This window comes from Corvus hawaiiensis, chromosome Z, assembly GCF_020740725.1.
Source record: "Corvus hawaiiensis isolate bCorHaw1 chromosome Z, bCorHaw1.pri.cur, whole genome shotgun sequence".
Lineage (NCBI taxonomy): Eukaryota > Metazoa > Chordata > Aves > Passeriformes > Corvidae > Corvus > Corvus hawaiiensis.
The window spans coordinates 79185122-79211988 of NC_063255.1; the positions used below are offsets into that span (position 1 = coordinate 79185122).

Consider the following 26867-nt stretch of genomic DNA (forward strand, 5'->3'; position numbering starts at 1 on the left):
TGACCCCTCCCTCCCTTTCTTCCTCTCTCCCCTCTCTAATCCACCTCCCCCCCTCTCTCCTGTCACTCTGTCCCTCTGGTCAAACCCCACTGCTGGTGCTTATCCTGCTCAGGATAACAGACCAATTTCCCTGCCAGGTGTGTCATCTGCTAACAAAACCCCGGGGCCTTCTGTGGGCCCTCCAACTTCTGCCCTTCCTCTCAGCCATGAGCCCCGGCCAATCTTGGGTGCTCCCTTCCCCTAAAGGCTGGGATGCCACCCTTACCTCTGGCTTTTTATTTATGGGCTGGCTAATTTATGGGATGAACCCCGATCTGTAAAATTTTGGTGTGACTGTTGGAATTTTATCCATTAGCACCAACAAAAAAGTACAAACAAGGGTAATTCTATCATAATTAGTGCAGTGAAATTTAAGTGAAACCTAAAAAAATTAAGCATCCTTCTGGATCTGTTCACTTGTTTTTCAAGTAATTTACTCTCAAAACTGATGTCTCATGGCTCTCCAGAGAGGTCCAACGTGAACATGCAGCCAGGAGAGGACAATCTCCCTGAATGGATCTCAAATACTTAACAGCAGTATACAAGTACCCTAAACTTTATCTTCACATCTGTTAAAAGAACGTCCAAAATATGCAAATGGTAATCAAACACTTTGTTTATGTTCATACACAATGTATTTCAGCTATTTGTGCCTAAAAAGGGAACAATTAGCTACTTTAGCCAACATGAATGAATGCTTGATTGCTCCATTTATAAGGAATTAGACACAGCATTCAAAGGGACCAAAACACAGCTAGCAAAAATGAATCAATACATGTGATGATGCTGCAATCTTTTTCTTTCCTACAACAATTTTGAGATCTCAGGCATATGCTGTAACCTGCATTTGTGCATTTTATACTGGCACTGATTCTATAAAGTCGTTATTCTTAGGAGGAAAATTTAGCCCTGCTGTAGGATCAGAGGATTTTATTCATAAATTACTGCTGGGGGAAAAAAAAAATTCTAATCCTGCACTGGATGATGATGGTATCAACTGACAACCAATTTAAGTCCGAATTAAGATGGGTTTCTCCAAGGACATTTAGATAGTTTGTTTTACTGCCCTGATATTTTAATTATGAGAACAAGGACAAAGTCAAACTTGAAAGAATTTCCTTTAGGATTATACTTTGTGTATAGAAGTGTAACTAAAACAGCACTCAATACATTCAAAGTGAGAAAATTTAGAACAAAACATTATTTTATATTACAAAAGACGTCATTGCCAATCTCACTATAAAGGGACCCTCTTCTTCCCAGTTCTACAGTATATATCCTCCAAGTAATGCATGTTGCATTAGTAATGCCAATTTACACTCTTCCTCTTCTTCAGGAGTAGATAAGGAGCTGTCTGTAGTCCTGAATTGTGCAGTTCTGAATTTGCTATACTTACAGTCATTCTGAGCTCCTGAGGACAAAGCATATTCAGACTAATAGTAATTATCAATACTATCCTACCAGGCTTCAATATTATAAAAGCATCATCTCATCTAGAACTGGAAGAAAAGGCGGGGACAAGGTATGCTGGAATCTCAGGGAAAAAATGGAAATCCAGTTTTTGAGAGGTAATTAAAATTTTGGTTCCTCTAAAGCACAAAGCAAAGGTTGACATGTCTTTGGCAACTGTCTAAACAGATACAATTTTTCTCCTTTCTTGAGATTTAAACATCAGCTTTGACTAGAAAAAGATCAGGCGAATATAAATTGGCTACAGATAAATTCAGGCACATCATATGTAACACTAAAATTCTAAGAGAGACAGAAGAATATTAAAGTAAAACAACCCAGGCACACTCATGGGTCACTCAGTCTGTTTAAACTACTTCAAACATGAAAACCCTCAAAAACCCGTACAGAACACCCCAAGGGGAGAGATTACTGTGCAAACTAATATGTGCACATCACACATCCCCAGTATTTTACCACTCCCAGTTTATCTCACACACATCCCTCAGCTTTTAAAATTTTGCATTAGAAACTCTTTTAACCCAAAGAAGGCATTTTTGCAACAGAGGCAAACAGCAGTCAGGTTCTCTCCCAGTTCCACAGCAAGGTCTCTCCCTCCCCCTGGCTATGGCCCCAGAAATCACATATCCTGTCCACCCACTGATGGTTAAAAGACATTCCACCTCTCCAGCAAGAGCAGGAGAGTAGGGGAATCACCTTCCTGATGCAGTGCTGTCTGTACTTACAGGCCACAGAGTTCACACAGGCCTGTGTGAACCTTGTCCTTCTCCTCCTCATGCAGCTATTGAAAAAGCAATGACTTTCACATCAGCCTCAAGGGTTCTGAGATCTATTTCGCATTAGGAAGGAAAATATTTGTAACTGTTGCACACAGACAAAGACACAAAGATCACACTGTGCTACAACACTGGACCCTGTGCGCTGTCCTGAGCCCTGTGGCTGCTCTGCTGTTCTCCTGCTGGAACCCCATTGCCCGACAGGACGGCAGGTTTCACTCACTCAGAAATGTTCCAGGACATCTCTTTCATTTTCTTCCACTCTGCTTACAGACATCAGGTGAGAAAGGCACTCGATGGAACTTGAATTTCAGAGGTAAGATAGCACTTCTATAATCCATGTAAAATACGTAACTTCTGCAGGAAAACAACTGTCCTCATTACTCCTAAAAAGCTCAGTTGTTGGTGACTGATACACTCTTATCTCATTACCTTCATGTACCCAGGTGAGTAAGTGAGGACATTACACCCCTATTGGTTAAGCTTTTTTTTGCCATTTCTTTTTTTCCCAAATGTACAGATCTTGTCTCTACATGTATTGCATCACTGATGATTTAAAGAATATCTTCAAGTTTGCCCAAATGAGTCTGTACACATTCCATCTTTATTCAGTCTAATGTGTGGTTCCTTCACAGGAAATTTAGTCATCATCCCAAGTGATTTTCAACTCCAAGGCATAAAGCAGTAATTACACCCTCTCACTTCTTGATACACCTACTCAGTGACTGGGAAAGATGCAGTACAGAAGCCTTACTTCCTCTGAGAATGTCACTCCAGGAGGCACAGGTAAATTACAATTACGGAATGTTCTCTGAGTGCATTTTTGTGCATTACTGGGAACAATATTGCCAGATGCCTGATGCACTAACTATCCGAAATTACAACTTGAGAGTACAAAAGGGAGAAGTACACAGAGCAAAATAGCTTTTTCTGCTTCAAGTAGTACTGAGGAGCACCATCATCTCCAGCCACAGAAGCCTGAAAATGCCAAGCATCCCTCTCTAGAAGTGGGAAGGAGCAGAGGAGTAAGAGAAGGAAACAGAACTACGAGCCTGTAAAGTTCTGCACTTAGAGAAGGGAGAGTTTAAACTAAACATATTGGTTAACAAAGAGGGCCTGAAGTCCCCAGGGAAGCAGTTTGCAGTCTGCTCCATCTCCCTGTGGAACGGTGCTTGAGCTGCTGACCTACAGGCGTGGTCACTCGGGAGCAGCGCGGCCGGAGAGGTCTGGGAGAAGCCCGAGCCGCGTCCTGCCCGGGGCCATCCTCAGTGCTCTGGCTCCCTCCGCTGACAACTGCACACACAAACCCAGCAGGCCGCCACGGCAGGAAGAGAAATAAACTGATTTATTTCCGTCTATTCCTGCAAAGTGGCAGCGGAATTCTACCTAAATGCTTTTCAGGTGAATGCAATGCTCTGACTGACCTCCATGCTGCTTAGGATGGTCACATCAAAAGCCTTTGCAAGTGGGTAAGATACGTGAAAGCTGTTATCAGAAGAATCAAAAAACAAGAGGCCCACTGAAATTAACTTATTACAAAAAGGCTAATAAGAAAATTAAGTAGTGATGCCTCAGAAGTACAATGCTTTAACATACTAGATTTGGTCAAGGAAAAATAGATGCTTCTGAAGACACATTTGTAAATTACCAGCAACAGCAAGATGCTAAAACACTGGTATACCTCACCATTTAAACCTGCCAAAAAGCAATACACATTAAAACTGCTTAATATATTTTCAGAAGTAAAACAGAGGGGAACGATACTGTGGATAACCAAGTCAAAAGACCTGCTGTATGCTACAACTGAAGGGAAGAAAGTGACAACTTCAATGAACTCTACATTAACAATCCTCAGGAAACACACACCCAAATGAATGGATCAAAAAACTCAACATGTAGGCAAATGCAGCCCACGGACTCAATACTACTGTTTACCTCACATTCAAGCACAACACTCAAATTGGGTCAGCAAAGAGAAATCAGAAAAGATGGAGCCCATTTCAAAACCGAGACAAGTGAAAACCAGCGTAGCACTGCTACAAAATACATCACTTCTAAAGCACTGATAAATAAATCAAGCACAGGTCAAAATACAGGAGTGGCCAAACCATCATCACATTTCAGGATTAATAAAAAAGGAACTCTCTCCTGGTGCAATACATGTATGCAGGGATACCAAAAACATCCATGGCTGCTTTAGAAGAAATTAGACACATTAGGGATGTAAATGCTTGTGAAGCAAGGAAGACATCCAACATTAATGGGCAAGTTCAGGAATAAAAGAACCTGCAGTCCCAGGTGATCCTCATTAACTGTTTAAAAAAGGATACAGAATTAGAATGGTGCCCAGTCTGACTTCTGCAAAGCAATTTCTAACTTGGTCCAAACCCACTAGTAATTATCCGTGCCAAGAAAGAGTGGTTTAACTCCTTCAAACCTAAATATAACACCCACAACTTCTACTGTGTCACTTCCTGTGCAAACTCTGCTGTGGATCTCAGGTCTTCTGGACAAACAAAATTCATTGGGCATACTCACTATCACAACTATAAAACACAGATTTAGCCCAGGATAAGGAACCATCTCACCTGGATTTCAGAAGGGGCTGGGTTACCCATTTCTTCAGTCTTCGACGTCCAAAGGAAGTTTTAGTATGATCCAAGACCCAGAGTAGGCTTCCTTTAGTTTTCATGTCAGTCTAAAATAATGAAAATAGCTTAATTATTTTTAACTGAGCAGTCGGTTTTGCAGTGAAGGATCTTCACGTTATTCAAAACATTGTGTTTAGGCTTTAAGATATGGCAACTGTACATTCATTATCAACCTCATTCATCAACAATGCCTTACATCAGCTACCTCCAGGAGGCATAAGATATTTAAGTATGTTTTTCCTTTAGCTAGACAATAGCTTTTAGAAATTGACCAGAATGAATTAAACAGTTAAAATAAGTCTGTGCATAAAGCTCTGAGCAGGAGCACTAAAACAAACCCTACTGCAGACATCACTCAACTGCAGTTGCTGAAGAAATTAAATTTCAGGAAAGTTCTTTGTTAGTCAAAGTGCAGCAATGTTCCTAACTCACAGTAAAAGCCAGACCAGATTAACTACTTTTATGCTTCTGAAAATGTTATCTTCCTTCAGTCTGATCCCATTTAAAATAATTTAAGACTTATGGGCCAGATTTGCAAATCTGATGAGCTTCACTGGGAAAAATATGTCCAACAGCTGTGAAAATCCCAGCATTTACTAAGAAAGCATTACATTTGTCCTTACCTGATTCTGTAAAATTTCAAGATTTTTCATTGTTGTCCCATTAATTGTCATGTATTCAGTTTCACTAGACAACCGTTTGAAATTGCTGGGGAGAGGAATTTCAGATGTTATATCTTAAATTTAGGCACAGGCAGAACACTGAAGCACTGTCAGGTTTCTCACATTAGAGAACTCAACAGTTATGCAAACAAATTTTAAAAAGTCAAGTAGGAAATTAAAATCTGTTCAAATAAATAAAGGAACTGAACACTAATAACTTCTTTTAACTTTCTGCTTGGGAAAATAAAGTTTCAGACTCACTTCCCCATTTCCTACAATGACTCTGACAAAGCTCAGAACAAAATCCAGCCCTCCTGTTATCTAACCCTTTTCCACTAAATGGTTACTTTATTCAGTTTACAATTTAGCAAGGATAGGACTAACAATTAATACTTTAAGAGTGGAACAGACTTTTAACACAAATCATCCTCAAAACATCATATTAAAATACATATTCATATTTTTTATCACTACTGAAAATTTAAACAGGCTGCAAGTGCAACTATGTAGAAAAACAGAAATAGGGGAGATTGAAACGATTTGATTTTGTTTTAATTATGTAATAACCATGACCAAAATTACTTGACTTTTGATACTCCTTCACAGAACCGGATGAGACCAACCCAAAGGTTGTGTTGCTTTATTTAATAAAATAATGGTATTAGGTGTGCAATCACATTAGATACAAAAATCATTTCAGCCTCAGACACACACATAGTAGTCAGGACCACGAAGTGCAATACCCTCACTAAATGCTTCTGACAAATCAAGTCATGATTGTCTGGGTTAATCATCCTGCTGACTGCCCTCTGCACAGAATCTAGGACACTCTTTGCTGGCTTAGACTAAGCAGAACCATTTGCTGGGCAATATTTAAAACTGTTTTCTTGACTTTCCACCATTTTTTTTTTCAGTGCATTGAATTTTAAACCCTCTGGAAAAGTACTTGAATTCTCAACCTTTTCTGTTAGGCACACACAGCTGCATTGCTGCTACACTAAAAACAAGAACAGCACCAAAACTTTCAGAAACATGAAATATTCAAAGACTAATCTTATATATTTATGTTGTATGCAGGTGCTTGGGCCTGCTACCAATTTTTTTCCTAAATAATGGGTCAAATTAGAAGTATTTTCCACAGAATTGTAAAAAAAGCAGATTCTACTGAGGGCCCTCAAGAAGTTTAATGACAGCTTGGAAGTACAGCTGACTCAGAACCGTACCCATAGTCATAATTATTCTGCTTTGTGTGCTATTTCAGAAACCAACGAAGTTGACCAGCAAAAGAAAACACTGGAAGCAAAACCAGCAACACTTTCCAAATTACACAATATTGTAAGCAACAAAACAATACTTCCTTTATTATCTTCAGTCACAACTGCTGATGCTGGCAAAAATTAATTAGGAATGATTTCTGCTTGACTCCCACTCCCTGCATAAAACAACAAGTCCCATCTGGTGTTCCAAAAGCACCTTTCTACACCCAGGACTGACTGCAGTTTCCCTATTTGGCACTGCTCAAGTCTTTGGTCTCTTAAACCCAGCTGGGTGTTCCTTCCACCTCCTCTCAAAAGCCAAAGGGTGCTCCTGGGTCTTCCTGTCACATCAGAGTTTCAGGATTGTGGATTTTACTGGCTCTGGTGCTCCCCCACCTCTCCTGGCTTCAGAGCACCTAGCACAGGACACACCCTGTTCACAGCAGGGCTGCCCAGGAGTGTCTGAAGACAACTCACTCTGTTCCACCACACAGTGGATTTACTCTCCTTTCACAGTGTATTTACTCTTCTTTGACAGTGTATTTGCTGTTCTCTCACAGTATATTTACAGTTCTTTCAGATCAGATAAGATGAAGTTGTTTTCATAGCATAAATTATGTGTGTCTTACATTACCCAGGTGTTTTCTTTATCTGAGTTACTTCACCCTGCTATTAATCTTGGTAATTGAGAGTTTAGAGTATATGAGTAACAGTCAAGATCAACTGCAGGATATGCCCAACCAACAATTCCACATGTCACAGAACATGTTTTGCTTCCACCCACTCATCTTCCTTCAGCCTGGGATCAGCACTTGATAAAAATGTGAAAAAAACCCGTGTTCTTTATAAGGTATTTAGAGACCACACGGCAGAAGAAGGTTGTAAGTACCTATTAAGTCAGGGCTGGTTTTGCAGCAAAGGCCTCAGCATGATCCTTGCGTAAAATGCTAATGTGGTGCTATCAGCCCTCTCCTGCACTGCTGAAAGTGACCTTTCAGAAATCATTTTGACAGGATCACAAGGCCACAACTCCTCCTGTAGGTGACACTGTGACCCCAGTTTCAAAGAACTGACGTGCAACAGTCTCAAGTACTCAAACAGCACAAAACCCAAGTAATAGAAACAGCTGGCAAGTCCATAACAGAGGAGTGTGGCAAGGCAGGGTCACATCAGCTCTGGGCTCAGAGAAAGGGAAAGAGTAAACAAACTCAAAGCTTCTAGGAAGCTTTAGGAATCTTATAGGGACTACTCATGAGAATGAGGTTCCTACTCATAAAATTACTTTTTCGGAGTAGGACCACACGATGATGAGTATGAAAAGGTTACTGCTCTGCCTCAGGACAGCAAAGTACATCCTCAGACTTCAATCATTATGTGTTATTGGAGAAACTGGATCATCTTTGTCATTTTTTCAGTACTTAAGGGGGTTTATAAAAAAGAGTGAGAGCAACTTTCTACACAGGCGGTTACGACAAGAGGGAACAGCTTTAAACTAAGACAGGAGAGATTTCGTTTTATGAAGGAATTGTTCCCTGGGAGGGTGGGCAGGCCCTGGCACAGGGTGCCCAGAGCAGCTGGGGCTGCCCCTGGATCCCTGGCAGTGCCCAAGGCCAGGCTGGACATTGGGGCTTGGAGCAGCCTGGGACAGTGGGAGGTGTCCCTGCCCTTGGCAGGGGTGGCTCTGGATGGGATTTAAAGTCCCTTCTGATCCAAACCAGTCTGTGATTCTGGTATTTTGCCACTCAAGAAGCTTGCAGTGAATGGTGGTTTTAATGCTGTATTCATTATTTTCTCCACAGGTGATAATAAATATAATTTCATACTCAGTATTTCAGCCTAAGTGAATGCACGTTATTTAGATAGGGAATTTTCAACTACTTTCCTTTTCCAAATCTCTAACGCTTCTGAGTGAAGCTGCAAGGCACCCTGAAAGCAACAGAATTTCTTTGCTCAATTACCTTTTACAGACCTCTAGAGATGCTGTCTTTTAGATCCCTAGGGCTGAATAAACCACAGAATGAACTTACACAGACAAGAAATGCAGGAATCCCTAAAAGCTTTAAGAAGTAAAAACAAGTCCCTCCCTTTGTCAGGAGCATTAGTTTTCTTTATGTTTTCTTTAGGTTTCATACCAAAGACATTTACCACAACCTGTGTAGCAAAGGATGTCAAGCCCAGACTCTAATTAACCAGGTTTAAAGTCATTAGTGAGTATTTCCACAGGGCAGAACTTCTGACCTGAATCCCTTTTTGTTTTGTGTATTATTTCCTGCATTTCTTTAAGTTCACCTATCTACAAAGTCTCTCTCTTCCATATCCAACATGCTGGAAAACACAGAGGTAAAACTGAAACACACCAAGACACATTTCCTCAGCAACTGCTATGCAAATAATGATTTTTCAAACAAAACTGGGTACTCGAATCTGCTTGAAAACCTCTCCTAGATGTGTACCAACTTCTTGACAAAAGCCTTTAATAAAGGTCTTTCTGTATGTAAAGGTATTAGAACACATTGATTCACAAAAACTTGTGCCATTCATTATTAAATCTATTTTTACTTGCTGCTGGAACTCTAAAGCAGCCTAGCCATACCTTGGAGTCCTGCAGTGGTAGAAATCTTTATTTCTGTGCAATATTTTGATGTTTTTAGGATCTTAAAAGCAGATTTTAAAGCTTCATCTACATATTAGAGCAAAACCTGCTTCCCCCCACCAATGAGGATTCCTTGATTTATATGGTATTTCATTACTCTTCCTACTAAACTGAAATGGAACTTGTTTCCAGTTGGGAGAAAAGTGTTTGTCCAAAGATGGTACAGAGGTGCAATGAATTTTTCTGTCATTCTTCCTATCAAACAGGTCTTCCTCATCCAGCTCTGTGACACATTAACAGACTGAAAACTACCTCACAGCTCCATCCTCATACTCATCTGTACATGCTCACTGACCTGAATTCTTCAAGGAATTTTAAGTTACTTGACACTGCAATGGAAGTTCTTTCTCTTCTATTTCCTAATTCAGGAGATTCATGAGCCTGACATAATTTGCTTAAAAGTCTTTCAGTTTTCAGTATTTAGATAGCATTTCACTGGCATTAGGAAAATATTGAAGTTGAGTTTGCCTCAATATTTGGCTCACTTTGTTGATCCCCATGACACACTACAAACAGCAAGTGGAACTCAATACTGGGTAGTCGGAGCATAAAGGCTTTAGAAATAAACACAGCAGGATCCAAGCTCCCGACCACAAGTTATCTCAAAAAATGTTATTTTATTTCTTCACAGAACATCACCAAAATATTAAATATTTCTTTGCCTTTTCACTCAGATGCTCACACATTACCCAGAAATCCATTAGAGCAACCTTCAGCAGGCAAATGTCGATGCCAAGATTTAGTTTTCCTTCCCAGTCTATAATGCACTTGATTTTAGGATGCAGCTGTTACAAATGTGACTGACTGCTGCTACATAAGCCTCCACATAATTACATTTGTCCTCTGCTACTGAATTACTTCTACATAAAAGATGGATTTCACATTTTCTCCAGCTGAAAGAACATTCACCTCCCATGTGATTGCACACAGGGCATTGTGACAGCAGTGACCCACGAGCTGACCACGAAATGGCATTTTCTTGGAACTCATTTTCTTCCTCAGAAACTCTACAAGATTTCTCCACCTATGCCAGCATATTAAAAAAAAAAAATAAATAACAAAAAAAGGCAGTCAAAGAGGATAATCAGGCACACCACAGGGCTGGAACACACAGATCAGCACACCCCTTGAGGGATCAGCAGGGGAGATGCCACAGGAATTCTCTCCTCATTCGGTCTGTACGCACATCAAACTTTTTGTTAACATTTAAATACAGCTTGGAAAGAAGAGCAACCTAAGGAAAAAAATCCATCCCAAAATTCAGAACACATGTATAATTCCCAAATGTTTTAGTGGACACCTGAAAAAGTGTTTAAAAAGTGTTTAAAGCTGCCACCAGCAGTGGATTTTTTAAATGCAGCTGGTAATCTAAACTGGCAATGTAGGCAGCCCTTCAAAATTAGGCTTCAAACTCTCAGAATCTCATACCACATGTGAATAGTCTACAAATGACATGACATATTTCTAAGTTTCCAGTCTGCAGCCAGACTGACTTTATGAAATCCTGCCTACTTATAGGACAGAGGAATACTGAGACAACTGGGAGAATATTTTACAGAGGATCCACGACAGATAAAGCTGTTTTATTTAATAGGCCTCAATGATATCTTCAAAGCTAAGCCAGGTAGGACAGCAATGTTTTATACTTGTGCAGAACAGGATAAGAGAAGCTTTAGCAGCGACACCTTTCCATTTTCATTTGATTCCACCTGCATAACCCTGTCACAAATCTTGAGTACTCATCTGAGCATATCTAATAAACCCAAGTGTTGGGATTACTTAAGAGGTGACAAGATTATATCCATGTCTGTGTGGTTTTGCAGTAACTTTGCACAAATGGTGCTGGTCTAGCGACAGTTTTTGTCGTGATCCTTCTCCCCGCTCCTACTTACCACTGAGTCCAGCCAAGGGATTTTCCAGAAAGCCAGGATGCATTAAATGCCTGTTTTCTTTAAAACTGATACCTAGATTCAACATCTCAAGCAGATCTGCTGAGTACTGCCTGAGCATTACAACATGCTAGTTTATACCTGCCTCCAGAGCTTTAGAAAGGAAACATTATTTACACACTGCTGGCAAACTGCAATGACATCTGCAAAGCTAAGTTGCAACAGCAATTTATTTTTTTTTAAAGCTGCCCAAAAAAGCCCTACATTTTGGTTACACAGTAAAACTGAAGTTGAGATGTGACAGCTGATACAAACATGCTTTAAAGTTTTCTCCCTGGTATCTACCAGTTTTTGCACCTTGTTTGTTCTCAGTAACACTTGGCAGCAGTACATGCTCATTCACATCACTAACAGTAATGTCTACACAAACATACTTCATAAAGATTTTCATGAAACACCACTCAAAGAAACCACTTGATTCTTTCAGTTCTGATTAGGAAATCACATGTAAGGTGTAATTTTTACAAAGACTATGTTTATCACTAGCAGGTTTTTTCATTACAATCAGGGACATTGTCTGCTAAAACTTGCAAGAAGTGGCGCTTTGAATTGGAAGTTTATATAAGGCAACTTACCTTGGATTGTAAAGCATCTTTTCCAAATTAAATTCTTTGAGATATGCAATTACTGCTGCCAGAGAGCAAATAACAGGCTTATCCAAGCTTAGTATTACAGATAGTTTTTGAGGACCTAAAAAAAAAAATTCTTCTTGTTAAATGCTTACATTCTGGTTAACTCACTGTCTGCTACTAATATATTGTAGAAAAAGCATAATCTGCTTTTCAATTTATTCTGACAGAAATCTGTGATGTATGTAAAGTGCTTTATGAGATCTGTAAACCAACTCAGACCAAGGCTCCAAAATAACACTTATGGTTCCAAATAATGCAGAACATTGCCACAGTGTAAACATTGTGAAACAGAAAACATTTGACTCCATGGGTTTTTCTTCATAAAAATGACTAACTGTTGGCGTAACAAACTTCTAAAGATACAAACTAAGAATGGAATTCTGACATCTCCATTTCTGTGCACAGTGCTCTACTACAGTGCCTCTTCCAGCTGCAACAACACAAGAACTCACTCCACAATACCACAACATAAACTGGCATTTTTAAAAACCCACGCAGTTCAGGTTTTTTTGGGGATGTCCTCCTGTTCTCAGAGAACACATACAAGAACTTTAGAACTTAGTAACAAGAATGTTACTCCTATCTTCAAAGGGACAAGAAGGAGGACCCAGGAAATGCCCAGCCAGGCACCTCCATCCCTGGAAAGGTGAAGGGACAGGTGGCTCTGGAGGTCATCACTAAGCATGCAGAAGGAAAGGTCATCAGGAGTGGCCAGCAGGGATTCACCAAGGGGACACTGTGCTTGAGAGAGGTGGGCAGAGAGAAACCTAATGAAGTTCAACAAGGGCAAGTACAGGTCCTGCACCAGGGGAGGAATAACCCCAAGTACCAGAACAGATTGGGAATGACCTACAAGAGACCAGCTCTGTGGAGAAGGACATGGGGGTACTGGTGAATGACAAGTTCACTGTGAGCTGACAGAGTGCCCCTAGGGGCCAGGAGGGCCAGTGGGATCCTGGAGTGCATCAGGAAGAGTACAGCCAACAGGTCAGGGAGGGGATCCTGCCCCTCTGGCCTGGCCAGGTGAGGCTACATCTGGAATGCTGTGTTCAGTTCTGGGCTCCATACTTCCAGAAAGACAATGAGTTGCTGTAGAGGGTCCAGCAGAGGACATAAAGATGGTAAGAGGCTGGAGCATCTCTTATGAGGAGAGACTGGGAGCTGAGCCTGTTTAGTCTAAAGAAGAGAAGACTTAGAGGGGATCTCGTCAATCCATAGAAATACCTCAAAGGGTTGTCAAAGGATGGTGCCAGACTCTCTTCAATGGTGTCCTGTGACAGGATGGGGAGCAGTGGCCATAAAATAAACCACACCAAGTTCCACCCCAGCAGGAGGAAGAGCTTCTGTCCAAGGAGGGGCAGAGCCCTGGAACAGCTGCCCAGGGAGGGCCTGGAGTGTCCCTCTCTGGAGACATCCCAAACCCACCAGACAAAGGTTCCAGGGGACCCTGGCTGGGGTTGAGGGCTTGGGCTGGATGATCTCCAGAGAACTATTTCAGCCCTAGATATCCTGGGATTCTGTGAACTTGAAGAAACATTTCAGATGCTGAGTAATCCCCCTCAGCTGCTCTATATCTTCAAATTTAAAACTGTCTAAACACACACCTTCAAGTTACGAAAAAAAGTAATGGTTGGCCTGTATTCATTTCTATTTAAATAACGTTCATTTTCCTCCAAGCTCAAAATAAAATCCCACTGTGCAAAAATTAAGCAGAGGTGGCCAAAAGCCTGCACGGATGTAAAGGCTAATAGGATGCATGATTCAAAGATATTTGGAATAAAAGACCTGTAATGTCAGGCACTTCTTTTGCATAAAAATCTGAATTACATACCTGTAGTACCAGGCACTTCTTTTGCATAGAAGTCAGTAACCCTCTGGAAAGCATGGCTGTACTCAAAATTGAGGTTTTCCATCCTTTCTATCCTAATTCTGTCATCCTGTAACCTGCAAAGAAAAAATATTTGACATTCAGTTTTTTACGCTCTCTCCATGAAGAACACTGAAGGAGGTTGCAAAGGTGCACTTTCCTTTGTCTTTGTTTTGTTAACAATTGAACGGGTAAAGAATGAAGAGATGAGCTGTTAAAGTGGGTTGAGAACATTTCCAAGTGTGGTGTGTTTTTTTAAGTGTTTCTTCCAACCTCTGTAAAAGTGCAAACAAAGCAAACCCAAACAGCAGCAAGCCCACCCAAAAGAGACTGCAAGACGTGGTCTAGCACACCTGCAAGGTAGAGCAAACATGTCTTCACCAATCCTAACAAGTATTTGCCTTATCTCTTCTTAAAGGCTTCTGATGATCAAGCTATTCTCCTATGCTATCTGTCACCATATTTAATTATCCTTTGTCTTGGAAGACTTTGTTCCATGCTGTAGAACTGAAGGGCTGGATTTCTTTTAGGTTTTGTGCAGTCAAGCCAGCCAAGGATGTTATTACTGATAACCCACTCCTGCCAGCGTATCAGCAGTTCCTCCCAGTTTAACAGCAGCAGCAAACATAGCAAACTGTACAAGATGTAGCATTTCTACGCTGGCTGCTTTTCCTAACAGGCTGCTGAAATTAAGATTGGATGCTGCTTTACCACTTCAATTTGCACAGCTGTTAATAAGCATTAAACAGATATGCTGGTTAAAAAAGCACAAGAAGAACACAGGGTGCCTCTGCCACCCTGGAGCACAGTTACACAGCTACAGCGTGAACCAGGGGCCAGGAGAAAGCTCCAGGAAAAAGACACACACAAAACCTACTCAGCCTCAGTGTTTTCACTCTCAAACCCCCACGGGATGTGAATTAACCAAGTGCTTTGAGAAGCCTGGAATTACACCAGTGAGAGGGGCTGTGTAGCTATTACAGCATGGAGGTTAATCAATACCCTTTTTGCAGGGCTTTTCAGCTTCACAGGAAAAAACAGATTTTCTGCCTTACATTCAACATACTCCCATCCCACCTGAACGGAACAACATACCTCTCGGGCCCAGCTCTTAAAAATGAGAGTTAATTTCCATAACCTGTGTCAAACTAACCAGGACATGCTCAGTGATCTTCTCCCTGCCTTCGTTTTACCTGACTGATCCAATTAATTTTCCAGTCTTTATACTCTCTGGGAGTCCCCTCTCCCCAGCCCTTCTCAGAATGAGCAACCATTCTTAAAGCAAAGGAAAATACCAACACCAAGCAGCTGTTTTCTTCCTTGCCTTTTTGCACTCGCTCCAACCCTCACCAATCATCTGCTCTACCACATTTCAGCCCTTTTGCTGAATTAGCACGTGCTTCACTGCAGCCTTGTGCAAAAACATCCCTTCAGCACTACACTGCTCGTGATGTGATGTATGGTACCTGGAGGTCAGCAGAACACAACAAACCTTTGAGTCAGCCTTAAAAGACAGAAGGGCCCTTCTGCTGACCATGTGTAAGGACTTAGAGAAATATTTTTAAACAAGATTTTATTTTTAATTTCTACCTCTTTATGTTTTCATAGGAATGGCTACAGAAAAGCAAGGCTTAACAAGGTCTGCAGAGCTAATTCTTAGAATGAAAAGTCAAAAAGGAAGGCTTTGGGGTGTATTTCACTGGATGGTTCATGCCACACCTGCTTGTTTTCTTAAGTTTAAACATCAATTGGTGTTGTTTTCCTTAATGTATTTGTGATTTTATTCCCTTTTATAACCAAATTTATCCAACTCCTGAGCATAAACTCTGGAATATGATAGTTACAATCAATACAGGTTGAGGAACTTCTTACAGTATTTTTCTTTGTCAGCTCTATGAATGGGAAACATTTAAAATTATTCATTAATTTAAAATTATTAACTCAGTGATCTGCACAGATCTTCAAATATTTTAATATTTGTATTCTAGATACAGCAACATCAAATATATGTATGACATTCTGACTATCGGAGAGTATGCACCTGATATTCTAGATAAAGTAAAAAATGGGAAGCTACAGATTCCATGTGCGGAAAAAACTAAACTATTATCAAGATGTATAAAAACAAAGCTTGCAGCAGCAGGTTTTCATGTGTGTCCTTTGTGCAGCAAGATGATCACCCGAAGGCCATCTTCCTGATTACAGGCAGGCTGATATGTCGATGTTTATTTTATCTCTCCAGCCACCAATGCCTATTTAAATCACAAGTCAATTTGCCATCAACTTCTGTAAACATCAGTCTTGTCAGAGCCTCCAAATGAGCTGCAGTTCAACTCATCTCGTGCTTCCCTGATACCCTCCCAGCTCCCTGAAAACAAGCCATGCTCTCAGTCCCTGGCATGACAAGGCTCCTCAGAGATCAACTCAACCTCTCAAGGGTCCCTCACCTCCCCTGCCCAGTCCTTCTGCACCTCCTGAACTGGACACTGAGTGACCAGGGAGCTTTGGGGGTTCCAGCTGCCAGCTGAGGGTACAGAAGAACCCGCAGTGCCCCTCATCAGAATCCCTGCTCCTCCCGCACGCTGGGATTTGATGCAGAGCTGTTCCTCCTCACAAGATGAGTACTAAAGTTGCTCAAGGAGATGACCATCACCCACAACCAAGGATCTGAAACCAGTGCAACCACAGACAGATGCATAAAGGATGGGATCCTAAAACACACAGTTACACACAGAGAGTAATCATGTAATAATGTAACATGCACATCCTAACCTACGCTGTTCTATGATTCTGTTACCAGAGGGACTAATCTATCAGTCACCCTGCTGGCAAAGTGAAAAAGGACCAGCACTGCTGCGTTTATTTCCTCTACTTATCTGACAATCCAATGCATCCACTTAAAATTCATTGTTTACCAAGTGCATAGGGAAAATAATTAAAAGAGATCTCTCTTTTTGGATGGGTAAGTCTCTTAAGAAAAACATTTATAAAAATGCTAGAAGCTAAAAGAAAACAACACAAATAAAACTAATTTACTGAAACTGACTCAAGATATCTAAAACATAATAAAATCTTTTATTGAGAATGAGCTTGCTTTAAGCAGGAGAGCTAACTGCAGTTTGCTGAATAAAGCAGGAATCACTTCACTGCTGCTCTACAATTCACAATAAACAGGCATAACGTGAATAAAGACTCACTGCAAAACAGACACATCCAAACTGAGTTTTCTTAAAGCTCAGGAAGTCCTCCTAAGGAAAACAAGTAACTGCAGAATTTTATCTTTCAGCTACTATCCTGCCATGCCCATTCTGCTTTAGGGCATTCAAATGCAGGGGGGCATGGACCAAAATTTCACTGTACAGCCCTGTATCACAACACAAGGACATCAATGATGCAGAATGTGGGAAGGTGTCTGCTCCTAAAATTTAGGATGCAATTTTTTCTTCTGATGCTAAGCACAGATCCGTTAAGCACAAATAATTTATTTAAATTTTTCCTATACAATTTATTTAAACTGATCTTTTCTCTGCATTTCTCATAGTTTATTCTGCTGGGATGACCAGCCTGTCACTGCAGGGAAAAAATGCCAGCACTGCCCAGCAGGGCAAGGCAACCTGAATGCATTAGTCCTTTCAGAAACCCAAGCACATCGTGTCACCTTCCCTTACCAATATGCTTGGCAGAAATTGTATTTCCTTTACTTGTCACCACTGTGTTACCTTTGTTACCCAGCCACTCTTAGCTCGGGGGGCTGAGTGTGTCTGTGGGATTGGAGAACAACCACCCCCCTCCTTTTTTGGTGAATCCTGGCACGGAGCTCCAGCAGCCTCTCTTGCAAAGCCCGAAGGACATTTCCAAGCAGTTGTTCTTTTGGCACCAAGCATGCACATTTTTAGAAGCACAGCTTTTTCTCCTGTCAGAGTCAAGTACTTCCCCACATTTGCTCTGAGCAGCCTTCAGATGCCAGAGATGGAGACTGCTGTTGCAAGAAAGCAGCACAGTCACCTTCTCTGAGTAGCTGATACAAATCACTGCTGTCCATGAAAACCAAAAAATCACCACATGGATGTTACGTTATATAGCACAGATCACCCCACGGGACCTCCAGCTTCCAAAATGCTCCATCCCCAACCCTTCCTGAATGTCAGAAGCTGCTGAAAAGCCCAGAAGCAGCCCTGACACTCTTTAAAATATCCATATACACATACATGTATATCTACTTACTCACATGCATATGTATCTTACATACAGATATACACACAGAGAGAAAAACTTGAGGAAAACTCCTTGCTTGCCATTTTCTGTCCAAACTACCAACACTTCTCAATACATTTTCTGATTTTCTCAGGAAGAACTACATCTGAAAAGAACTCCAACCACATTGACAAGCCTGGAACTCAGGAATTTGAAGGAAACATTCTTTTAGCTTTAGGAACTCAGAGGCAGGAGCTGCCAAAGAAATGGAGGAAGGAGGTTATGAGAAAAGCAAAGGGCAGAGGGCTGTGCAGGCTCTGTATGATACTGCATCCCTTCTGTGAGGGCAGAATTAGGCAGCATGGGACAAAACACAAGCACAGTTGTACTGCAGCAGTTTCTGCATCCACAAATAGACACAAATCTTCTTCAGGCTCCTTCCATCTGCCTGTCTGAAGAATGGGATGAGACACACTGCACTCATGTCTCAGAAAGTAGAAAAGATCAAGAAGTGCTAGGAAACTATTTCTTAGCACCTAGGAAAAGCCAGGACGAGCAACAGTCAACACTGAAAAAAGACACTCCCACCACATCAATTTAATTTCCCTCAAGTGCAGAGGAGCGGATTCTGTGGACAGAGAAGACGCAGATCCTGTACCTGCTTGATCTCAGGGAGGTTATTTCACACTGTTTCACACGTCCTCACAGCTGATCTGCACAGCATGATTCACAGGGAAGTGCTCTTACAGAACGGGCCCACACAGGCTGGAGAGCAGCACTCAGGGGCTCCCTGTGGAAATGAGGTGAGTGCTCTGCACAGCTCCATCAGCTCAGCACTGCCCTGCTGCTCCAGGCACCACTCACAAAGGCAGTGCCAGAGAGGAAACTCCAGCCCACTCAAATGTGCTGTGAGGCTGACGTGGCCGCAAGCAGTGTTAGAAAACCTGACTCAAAACGTGGCAGAGAAATTACCTAAAAAGCACCCATTTTCTCCATCATGTACGGCTGTGAACAAACACATGGAGGGATAAACAAAGCCCTAACCTCTAATGAAGAAGTTCTTTCCATTCAATATCCCAAGCATGTAGAGTTTGCTGCAAAGTGACAGCACAGAGCAGGCCCCATGCAGTGACCAGCACTACTTACAGGACACTGCAGTGCCTTGTGCAGGCATCAGATCACAGCTCCTCAGAGCCAGCACAGTATCTCACCACACCTCAGCTACAATGACTTTCCTCTGTGTTTTGCAGGAGCTATACAGAACATGATGCTGGGAGGATGCAGCTCACACTGCTTTGGTGTCATCAGGAGCCTGGACCAATCTGCCATGTGATTGTCCCATGTGGACCATCACATGCACCTCCACCTGCACCCCAACAGAGATGTGCTACTGACAGCCTGGTAAACAAGCTGCACAAGTTTGTCCCCAAAATCAGTGGTTCCTCCATTCAGGATTATGCCAAACAGCAAAAATTGCTCTTCTTGTAGGGCTTCAGACAAATTAAACAAAACAAAAAAACCATACCAAACCAAATCAAAACCAAACCAACAGCAATGGAAAAAATCAAACAGCAACAAAATCCAACCAACCACAAACAAACAAACAAAGGCAACAAGAACACCACAAAACAAAACACAGGCAAACCTAATAGCTGTCATATTGCATGCAATAATGCTCTTTCTGTTAAACCCCACCGAGGAAAAATAGCTGTTTCTGAATCCAAGTGGGAGCGAGGAGGGAGTGAGGACACAGAGCCAATCATTTGCTCATGACATCTTGGGATTATCCCTATGGGCGAATGCAAGTCTTTCTACGTATGTGTATCTATACAACAAAGATGAAAAATACACTGGTGACAAATGAATGAAACTCCACATGTATGCTGTATATCATAAAATCAGGCGTGGAAGGCTCCTCCCCAGCTCTCTTTGTTGTACCTCGCTGACAGACCATGAAACATGAGCCCTACACTGTGCTTTTGGGATCATTTTCAAATTCCAAGCCCCCCTCTCCCTCTTTTTGTCCTCAAGGATGGAGCATTTCATATGCTTGTGTTTCCCAAGTTTTTGCCAAGTAGTAAATAAAATGTTCATTACCTGTGTTCTTTCCCATCAGATAGGGTCATTTTCTGTATTTACTTTCAGTGTGGGTCTTAAACTTCACACAATGTACAGCTGGACAAGCAAACTTTATAAAAAGGAAGTAATTACTCATTTAATTCAACACTAGCTCTTACCATTGTGTCTGGTCTCAATTGCTTAGCAGCTGCAGCTGTGTGCATGTCTACACCACTGCACCTACTGACTGCCATAGCACCACTCTTCCTATTCCCACTGCTTCCTCTGCAATGGCTGTAGAGCCTCCCTGACCCTGCACCAAGCAATGGGAGCATTCTGTGCCAGAAAAAATTCACGGTGGGAGGAAGAAAACACAACTTCTTGCTGGCTTAGCACGGTTAAATAACTCAGCAACAGCAAAGTGAAAAGATGGTGACGGTGACAGGACCAGAGCAGTCATTATGGGAAAATACAGAAGGTTGTCACCAGTTTTAGGAGCACTGGCTTATTGTCTCAGGATTGCAGCACAGTCCTGTTCCAGCCCTCTCTATGGCCAGAAGCTTTATTTCACTATTTGCAGTGGCTCACTGCAAGACTGCAAGGGGAGAAGACTCACTCCTCAGAGATCTCCACCGTCCAGCCCTGCTGCCTCCTGCGCCTCCAGGTTTCTCTGTTTTCTTTGCTTAACAACTTGACTGTGATGGTCAGCGAGGACCACAGGAGCAGAGCCAGGCACCCCAGAGAGAGCACTGGGGTGGAGCTGTGCAGCCCCCGGGCAGGCAGGGCTCCAGCAAGGTGACCTCCCTGAGGTACAAGCGCCTGTCCCTGCAGGGACAGAGGTGCTGGAGGAGCAGAGCCAGCCCCAGGTCAGGCCCAAGCGAATCTGGCAATGCAGCACCACAGAAAGCTGCAGCGGGCTGGAGCTGCAGCCTGGGCTGCCAGAGCAGCAGGGACAGTGGCACAGCTCCCTGCTGGCACAGCCACATGCCAGGACACTGCCCACAAAAACATCTGGTACAGCAGCCACTCAATACTGTTTTAATTTCTATTTGAATTACCAAGCCCAAAAGGGCCTTCTAAAAGCAAGTCTACACCACCAGACAATAGGTTGGCAGACAGAAAAGCTCAGTACTACACATTATATAACCAAAAAATATTACCACCTTACCTTGCATCATTTAGGAGGGAAAAAAAAAAACTTTCAGGTGCCTCAGAAGTATAACCAATAAATTAAACAGTAAGAATAGTGTGACTAAAAGAAACCAAAAATGTCTGGACAGGCAGAGCAAAGAAAAAGATGACAGAATAGCTTGGAAAGAACTAGTTTTGAAACTCTAATACAAAACTGTGGACTACCACCTCGTTCTAAACAGCAGCATTTCTACTACCTCTTGAGAACCCCACAGCTCCATCAGTGTATCACACACCCTCCCAAAGTGAATGCACAGCTCTGTGTTTCACAAGGACACGTGTTGTCTGATCATACTTGTCCTGACTGACAGGAACACAAATAGTTCTCGTTTTCAACAGCAAAAACTTCTGAGCACAAAGCACTTTTCTCTTGTCTCTCTTAAAATATTTTTGCAAAGGCTTTCCACCTACGAAGGCTTCCCAGATCTCGCAATGAAGTCGTAACCATTGTGCTTCTGTCAAATCACTGCCTACTGTCATCAACACTCACCATCACAACCTCTCTCTAGCACCAAGCTGATGGAGGAAACATTCAGTAGAAAACATCTTATTCAAAGACACATCTTCTCTAGCAGCAGAAGTAACAGTCTAAATTCAGCTTGAAGAAAGCCAAGCTCAATGCTTAACAGTATTTCCCAACTATTCTAATTATCTCCCCTTCCCTCATGCTGTGTGTGAGCACAAACATCTCCAAAGCATTTTAATTTCAACAGATCTGAAACAGCACTGGCCCTCAAAACACTAGAAGTTATGTGGGTCATACACACACATATGCAAAACACACAGTGCTTTGTCCAACAAGACAAAAGCGTCTCCTAGGTGAGGCTGTTTAATTAAAAATTTAAAGCAGATGGCTACAATGCAACATACTTCTGGAGAGAATCTTAAATTCAACTTAATTACTTGTTCACAGGATTAAAGAGAACCCCAAACCAAAGCTGAATGTTGCGGAATGTATCAGCCACAGAAAATCCACAATGGAGCTGCTGGTCAGGGTCCAGTGGAGGCCAGAGAGGTGATCTGGAGTCTGGAGCAGCTCTGTGATGAGCAGAGACTGTGGGAGCTGGGCCTGGCCAGGCCGGAGAAGGGAAGGCTGAGAGGGGATCCCATCAATCCATACAAACGCCTCCGAGGGTGCCAGAGGATGGTGCCAGGCTCTGTTCCGTGCTGCCAGGGACAGGATGGGGAGCAGTGGCCATAAAATAAACCACACCGAGTTCCAGCCCAGCAGGAGGAAGAGCTTCTGTCCATGGCGGGGCAGAGGCCTGGAACAGCTGCCCAGGGAGGGCCTGGAGTGTCCCTCTCTGGAGACATCCCGAGGCCAGCTGGACACGTTCCTGTGCCACTGCTCCAGGGGATCCTGCCTGGGGCTGGGCAGGGGCTTGGGCTGGGTGAGCTCCAGAGGTCTCTTCCAACCCCAGGTGTGCTGGGATTCTGTGATACAGGATTACTACTGAAGCAGGAATCACGTTTGCCCAGGCAATTGGTAAAGGGATATTCTACAAGCACAGACTGACAACATCAACAGGAAGTTGAATGCAAGCCACCATCAGCTTATGAAACATCATTCCCAATGATTATATAAGAAATAACTGAGATGTGACAGAGTCCATCCATGTCTCTGTTTTAAATCTGTCTGAGCTAACCTCCCACACTGCTACCACTACTCTACCTGCCAAGAAATGTCAGAAACTTAATTCCTGTTCTTTAATCAGCGTAAGAATTGCTGTGGAAATTCACAAGGAGCACCGAACATCCAGTACAGATCTCACAGAGAAAGCACGCTGCCTCTGCAAGCAGGAAGGCCACACCTGGATTTTCCACCCATCACTGCACTGAAATGATTCAAGTTCATGGCTCTCAAGAGGGGATCCAGCTGCTGTCCAGGCTCTCACACACCTTCCTTTGGACTGCAGACAGGGAGTGCCCACTGCTTGGTTTTCAGCTTCCTGTGAGAGAGGCTCAGAACAGAAGAGCTACAGCAAGCCCAGGAGAGCCACTGGCTGGGCTGGAGCGCTGTCCTGAGGGCCACAGGGCACAGAGTCCCCAGGAACGGCCTGGTGGAGGGAGAAGGCCAGGGAGCAGATGGCTGTACTCTGCACACAGCGTCACAGGGGATGGAGGAGCTGCAAGGCCTCCAGGAACCTCTCTGCATGTCCTGTCTGCACTGCAGGCAGCCACGTCCTGACCCAAACTAACAAAAACCACAAAAACCAAACAAAACTACTAAGAATAAGAATCCACCCCACTGAATCCTCTTGATAAATACTCAGGCATCATGTAAGGTTACAGACCAACTGGATTAATCAGAAAAAATAAAATCAAAACTAGCCCATAATACCACAGTTTAATTTAAACATGGAAGGAAAGTATACACATTACTATGTTTTCAAACTATGCTGGTAGGTTATTACACGTGGCACTCAGGCAGAAGACCTGCAATTGTTCTTTAATTCTCTGTTTATTCTAAGAAGTTATAATAAAAAGGAGAAAAAAATGCAAAAGATGTCTTCAGAATTTTGATAGTTTTATCCAGATATTTCTGCACAAGACTTGATATTCTGAATTAATATCTATGATAATTAACTATATTCAAAATAAGTACCTGATCTATATCGAAACCTGAAAATTCTGGATACTTGCTCCTCTGGGTATTAGCCAACATTAGAAAAAAATGTGGAGAATGCATTCACTCAGGCTGCAGAGCAGAAGAAAAACAGTGTGGGGACTGCATTCCATTATTAGGGGACTATAGCATATGTCAGATGAGGACAGACTAAGGAAACTGAATTCATTTGGCATGGAAAAAGTTAAGAGGGCATCTTCTACCACCCAGGGGGCATTCAGAAAAGCCCAGAGCAGACTCTGGTGAGAGGTGCACAATGAAGGGACAAAACTGAGCAGCCATGAGCTGCATTCCTTCCCACAAGACCAGCTAAACACATAAATAGGTGGCACAGTGAAGCTGGGGGCTTCCCTTCCTTGGGCATTTCCCAAAGCAGACAAAACTGTGTAACACCTGAGTTCCAGAAAGCTCGTCCAGGCAAAATTTTCCCAAGGTTTTGACAAAAAAAGTTGTTCTGAGGGAACTGTGTAAGTCATTAGGTGTGATATAAACCAGCTGTAGATCAACTGCACAAGTAAGAACAAGAACAGGTGGACTGGCTGCACAGCCACTGCTCCAGCAGATTGCCCTGTGCCACAGGAAAGAGCTGAGCACACACATCCAATGTACTGCTAACAGCAGCCCACTGATGAGCTCTGAAATGGGCCTGACGCTGGGGTAGCTGCTCCCACAGCTGGACCATGCTAGCAGGGGATCTGCTTCCTCCTCATCTCAGGAACTCAAGGTCTGTGCTCTGAGCAGTGGATGCTCTTTGGAAAACTAAGGGATTTTCCATGCAGGAGTTCCCTTACCATGTCCTCTTGTAGACAACTTCACCCACCTACGAGATACGTTCTTCCCTTATCTATGGGCAAGCTTCATCTGCAACAGGAAGGGCAGGACGTACCATTTAAGACAAATATCCAACCACATTTTTCAGCTAAGACTGTGGCACAAAGTCTCTTTTTTCTTAGTTTTTGGCATGTGTAACTTGCTGTTCACATTTCATCCTCCTCTCATGCCACTGACAGAACCACTTGAACCAACTCCAACTGAAAGGATATGACAGATTATGCAACTATTTCACTTTTCCCTTTTTCCCCCCTCGATTTGGAGACTCAGCATTTGGGACACTAGCACATGCAAGCACCTTCTACACTACAGCAATAAAAATTTTAAAGCCACAGCAGGATCTTCCAGACGTCAGCATCTGTAATTACAGATGTCATCAGAGACCATAAAAAACCCCAAGTATTAAACAGCTCCATCCTAAAAATCAAACCCACTGTTCTGAAGACATTTCAAAAACCAATCAAAATTTGCCTTTGTACATGGCCTGTACCTTGCAAAGCCTTCTTACACATTTCCAAGAAAGATCCAGCTGCGTGATGCTCCACTGCATTGTCCCTAATGACCTCACAGCCGAATGAGGCTGGAAAATTGTATTACCCCTGATTTTCTTCCAGAAATGTCTCCATCCAAGGTCTCCAGCTATGATTAAAATAAAGACTCCCAATTCCAACCTCATAAAGACACCCAGGGAGAAGCTACCTTCAAATGTAAACACAATAGGCAAAGTTCTGCTCTAACCCCACTCCTTTCTTCCTCGCTGTTACTGGAGTTATTCTCCTTCAAAGCTGTCAAACCATGGCAGTACTTGGAACAAAACTTGTAAGATGTGAGGAGGGAGCTGAATATAACAATAAATCCAAGTATGAAGTGAGCAAGAAACTCCTTAGGAAGTAATCTGAAGGAAAGCAGAAGAAGAAAGAAAAGAGCAGGAACCTTTATTGTTACAGGTGTTAACTTGGCAATTAATACTGCTTTCATTCTCCACTCAAAATCCAGGAGAGGCTTCAGGGTGTCGGTAATGTGCATTAATGGCATGCTATTTTTAATAACTCTACCTCAAACAGAAATGTGGCTGTCATACATCTAATTAAAAAAAAAGCCCTGCAAATGGCAGACAAATGTTGGAATAAGGTTTCAAACCCTGAGAGCTCTGTGCCAATCACCAGGACGGCCAAGCTCTGGTTTCTGAAACAAGGAAGAAGCTGCTGGGTTTGGTCATGATTTGCCTTGCACGATGAGAAGTGTGGTTCTGACACAAAACAGGGGTGGTTCCGTCCCCAGGAGCACAGAGATTCCCCATGGCCGTGGGGCTCTGCAGCTCCCCAACACCTCACAGCAGGGAATGAAACATGGGACGGGTCCAGGAGCCCTCCTGCCACCGGGGGGGAACCATTTCCAACTTGGGAACGAACCCTGTAAAACCAATGCACAAAACACTCTCCCCGTGCAGGAATATCTGCTCACCCAACACGCCTGAACTCAGAAAACACCACCTAAATCTCACTGCTTAAGCAGAATTTGGCATGGGGAAGTGCTCATCTCCCTCAGATAAAGAGCTTTTGATGTTTTGTAATGGTTTTAATAGAGGCTGATGGACAGAAAATGGGATACATCTGGCCGGTCAATTACACTCATAATTAATGTCTCCTCTGGTAAGCTGATACAGATTTAAGAGTCCATTAAATGGGATGAATTGAACTTGTTAATTTTTCAACAAACCATTTCAGGCTTTCCTGTGAGATGTACAAAGATGTTCAAACACAGTCTCATCTCTGACAGATTAAATACAAATAGAGTGTTAACAATCATACCCTCCATATAAAATATTTTCTTCTTAGGCCACATTCCTGGAATTCAAGAGTGGGATGTTTTCACCAGAAACGGCTACTTACCTTGATTTTCTGTTCTGTGAAAAGCTAATACAAGCAAAAAAGCAAGGCAGTTCTTCTTCCCATGAGCATGTAACTCAACAGATGCTGTGCACTATGTATTCTTTCTTTCCAGTGATTTAC

At 42.5% G+C, this 26867-nt stretch overlaps 1 protein-coding gene across 4 annotated transcripts in view; it reads right to left on the reverse strand.

Moving 5' to 3' along the window:
- Positions 1-26867, reverse strand: part of MSH3 (mutS homolog 3) — a 90343-nt gene that overhangs the window by 43395 nt on the left and 20081 nt on the right. For all 4 annotated transcript variants that reach the window (XM_048291015.1, XM_048291016.1, XM_048291014.1 and 1 more), the window contains 4 exons: positions 13920-14032; positions 12032-12146; positions 5560-5644; positions 4874-4983 (listed from right to left, as the gene is read on the reverse strand). In XM_048291015.1, the coding sequence (XP_048146972.1) occupies positions 4874-4983; positions 5560-5644; positions 12032-12146; positions 13920-14032 (423 nt within the window). The remainder of the gene's footprint in view (positions 1-4873; positions 4984-5559; positions 5645-12031; positions 12147-13919; positions 14033-26867) is intronic.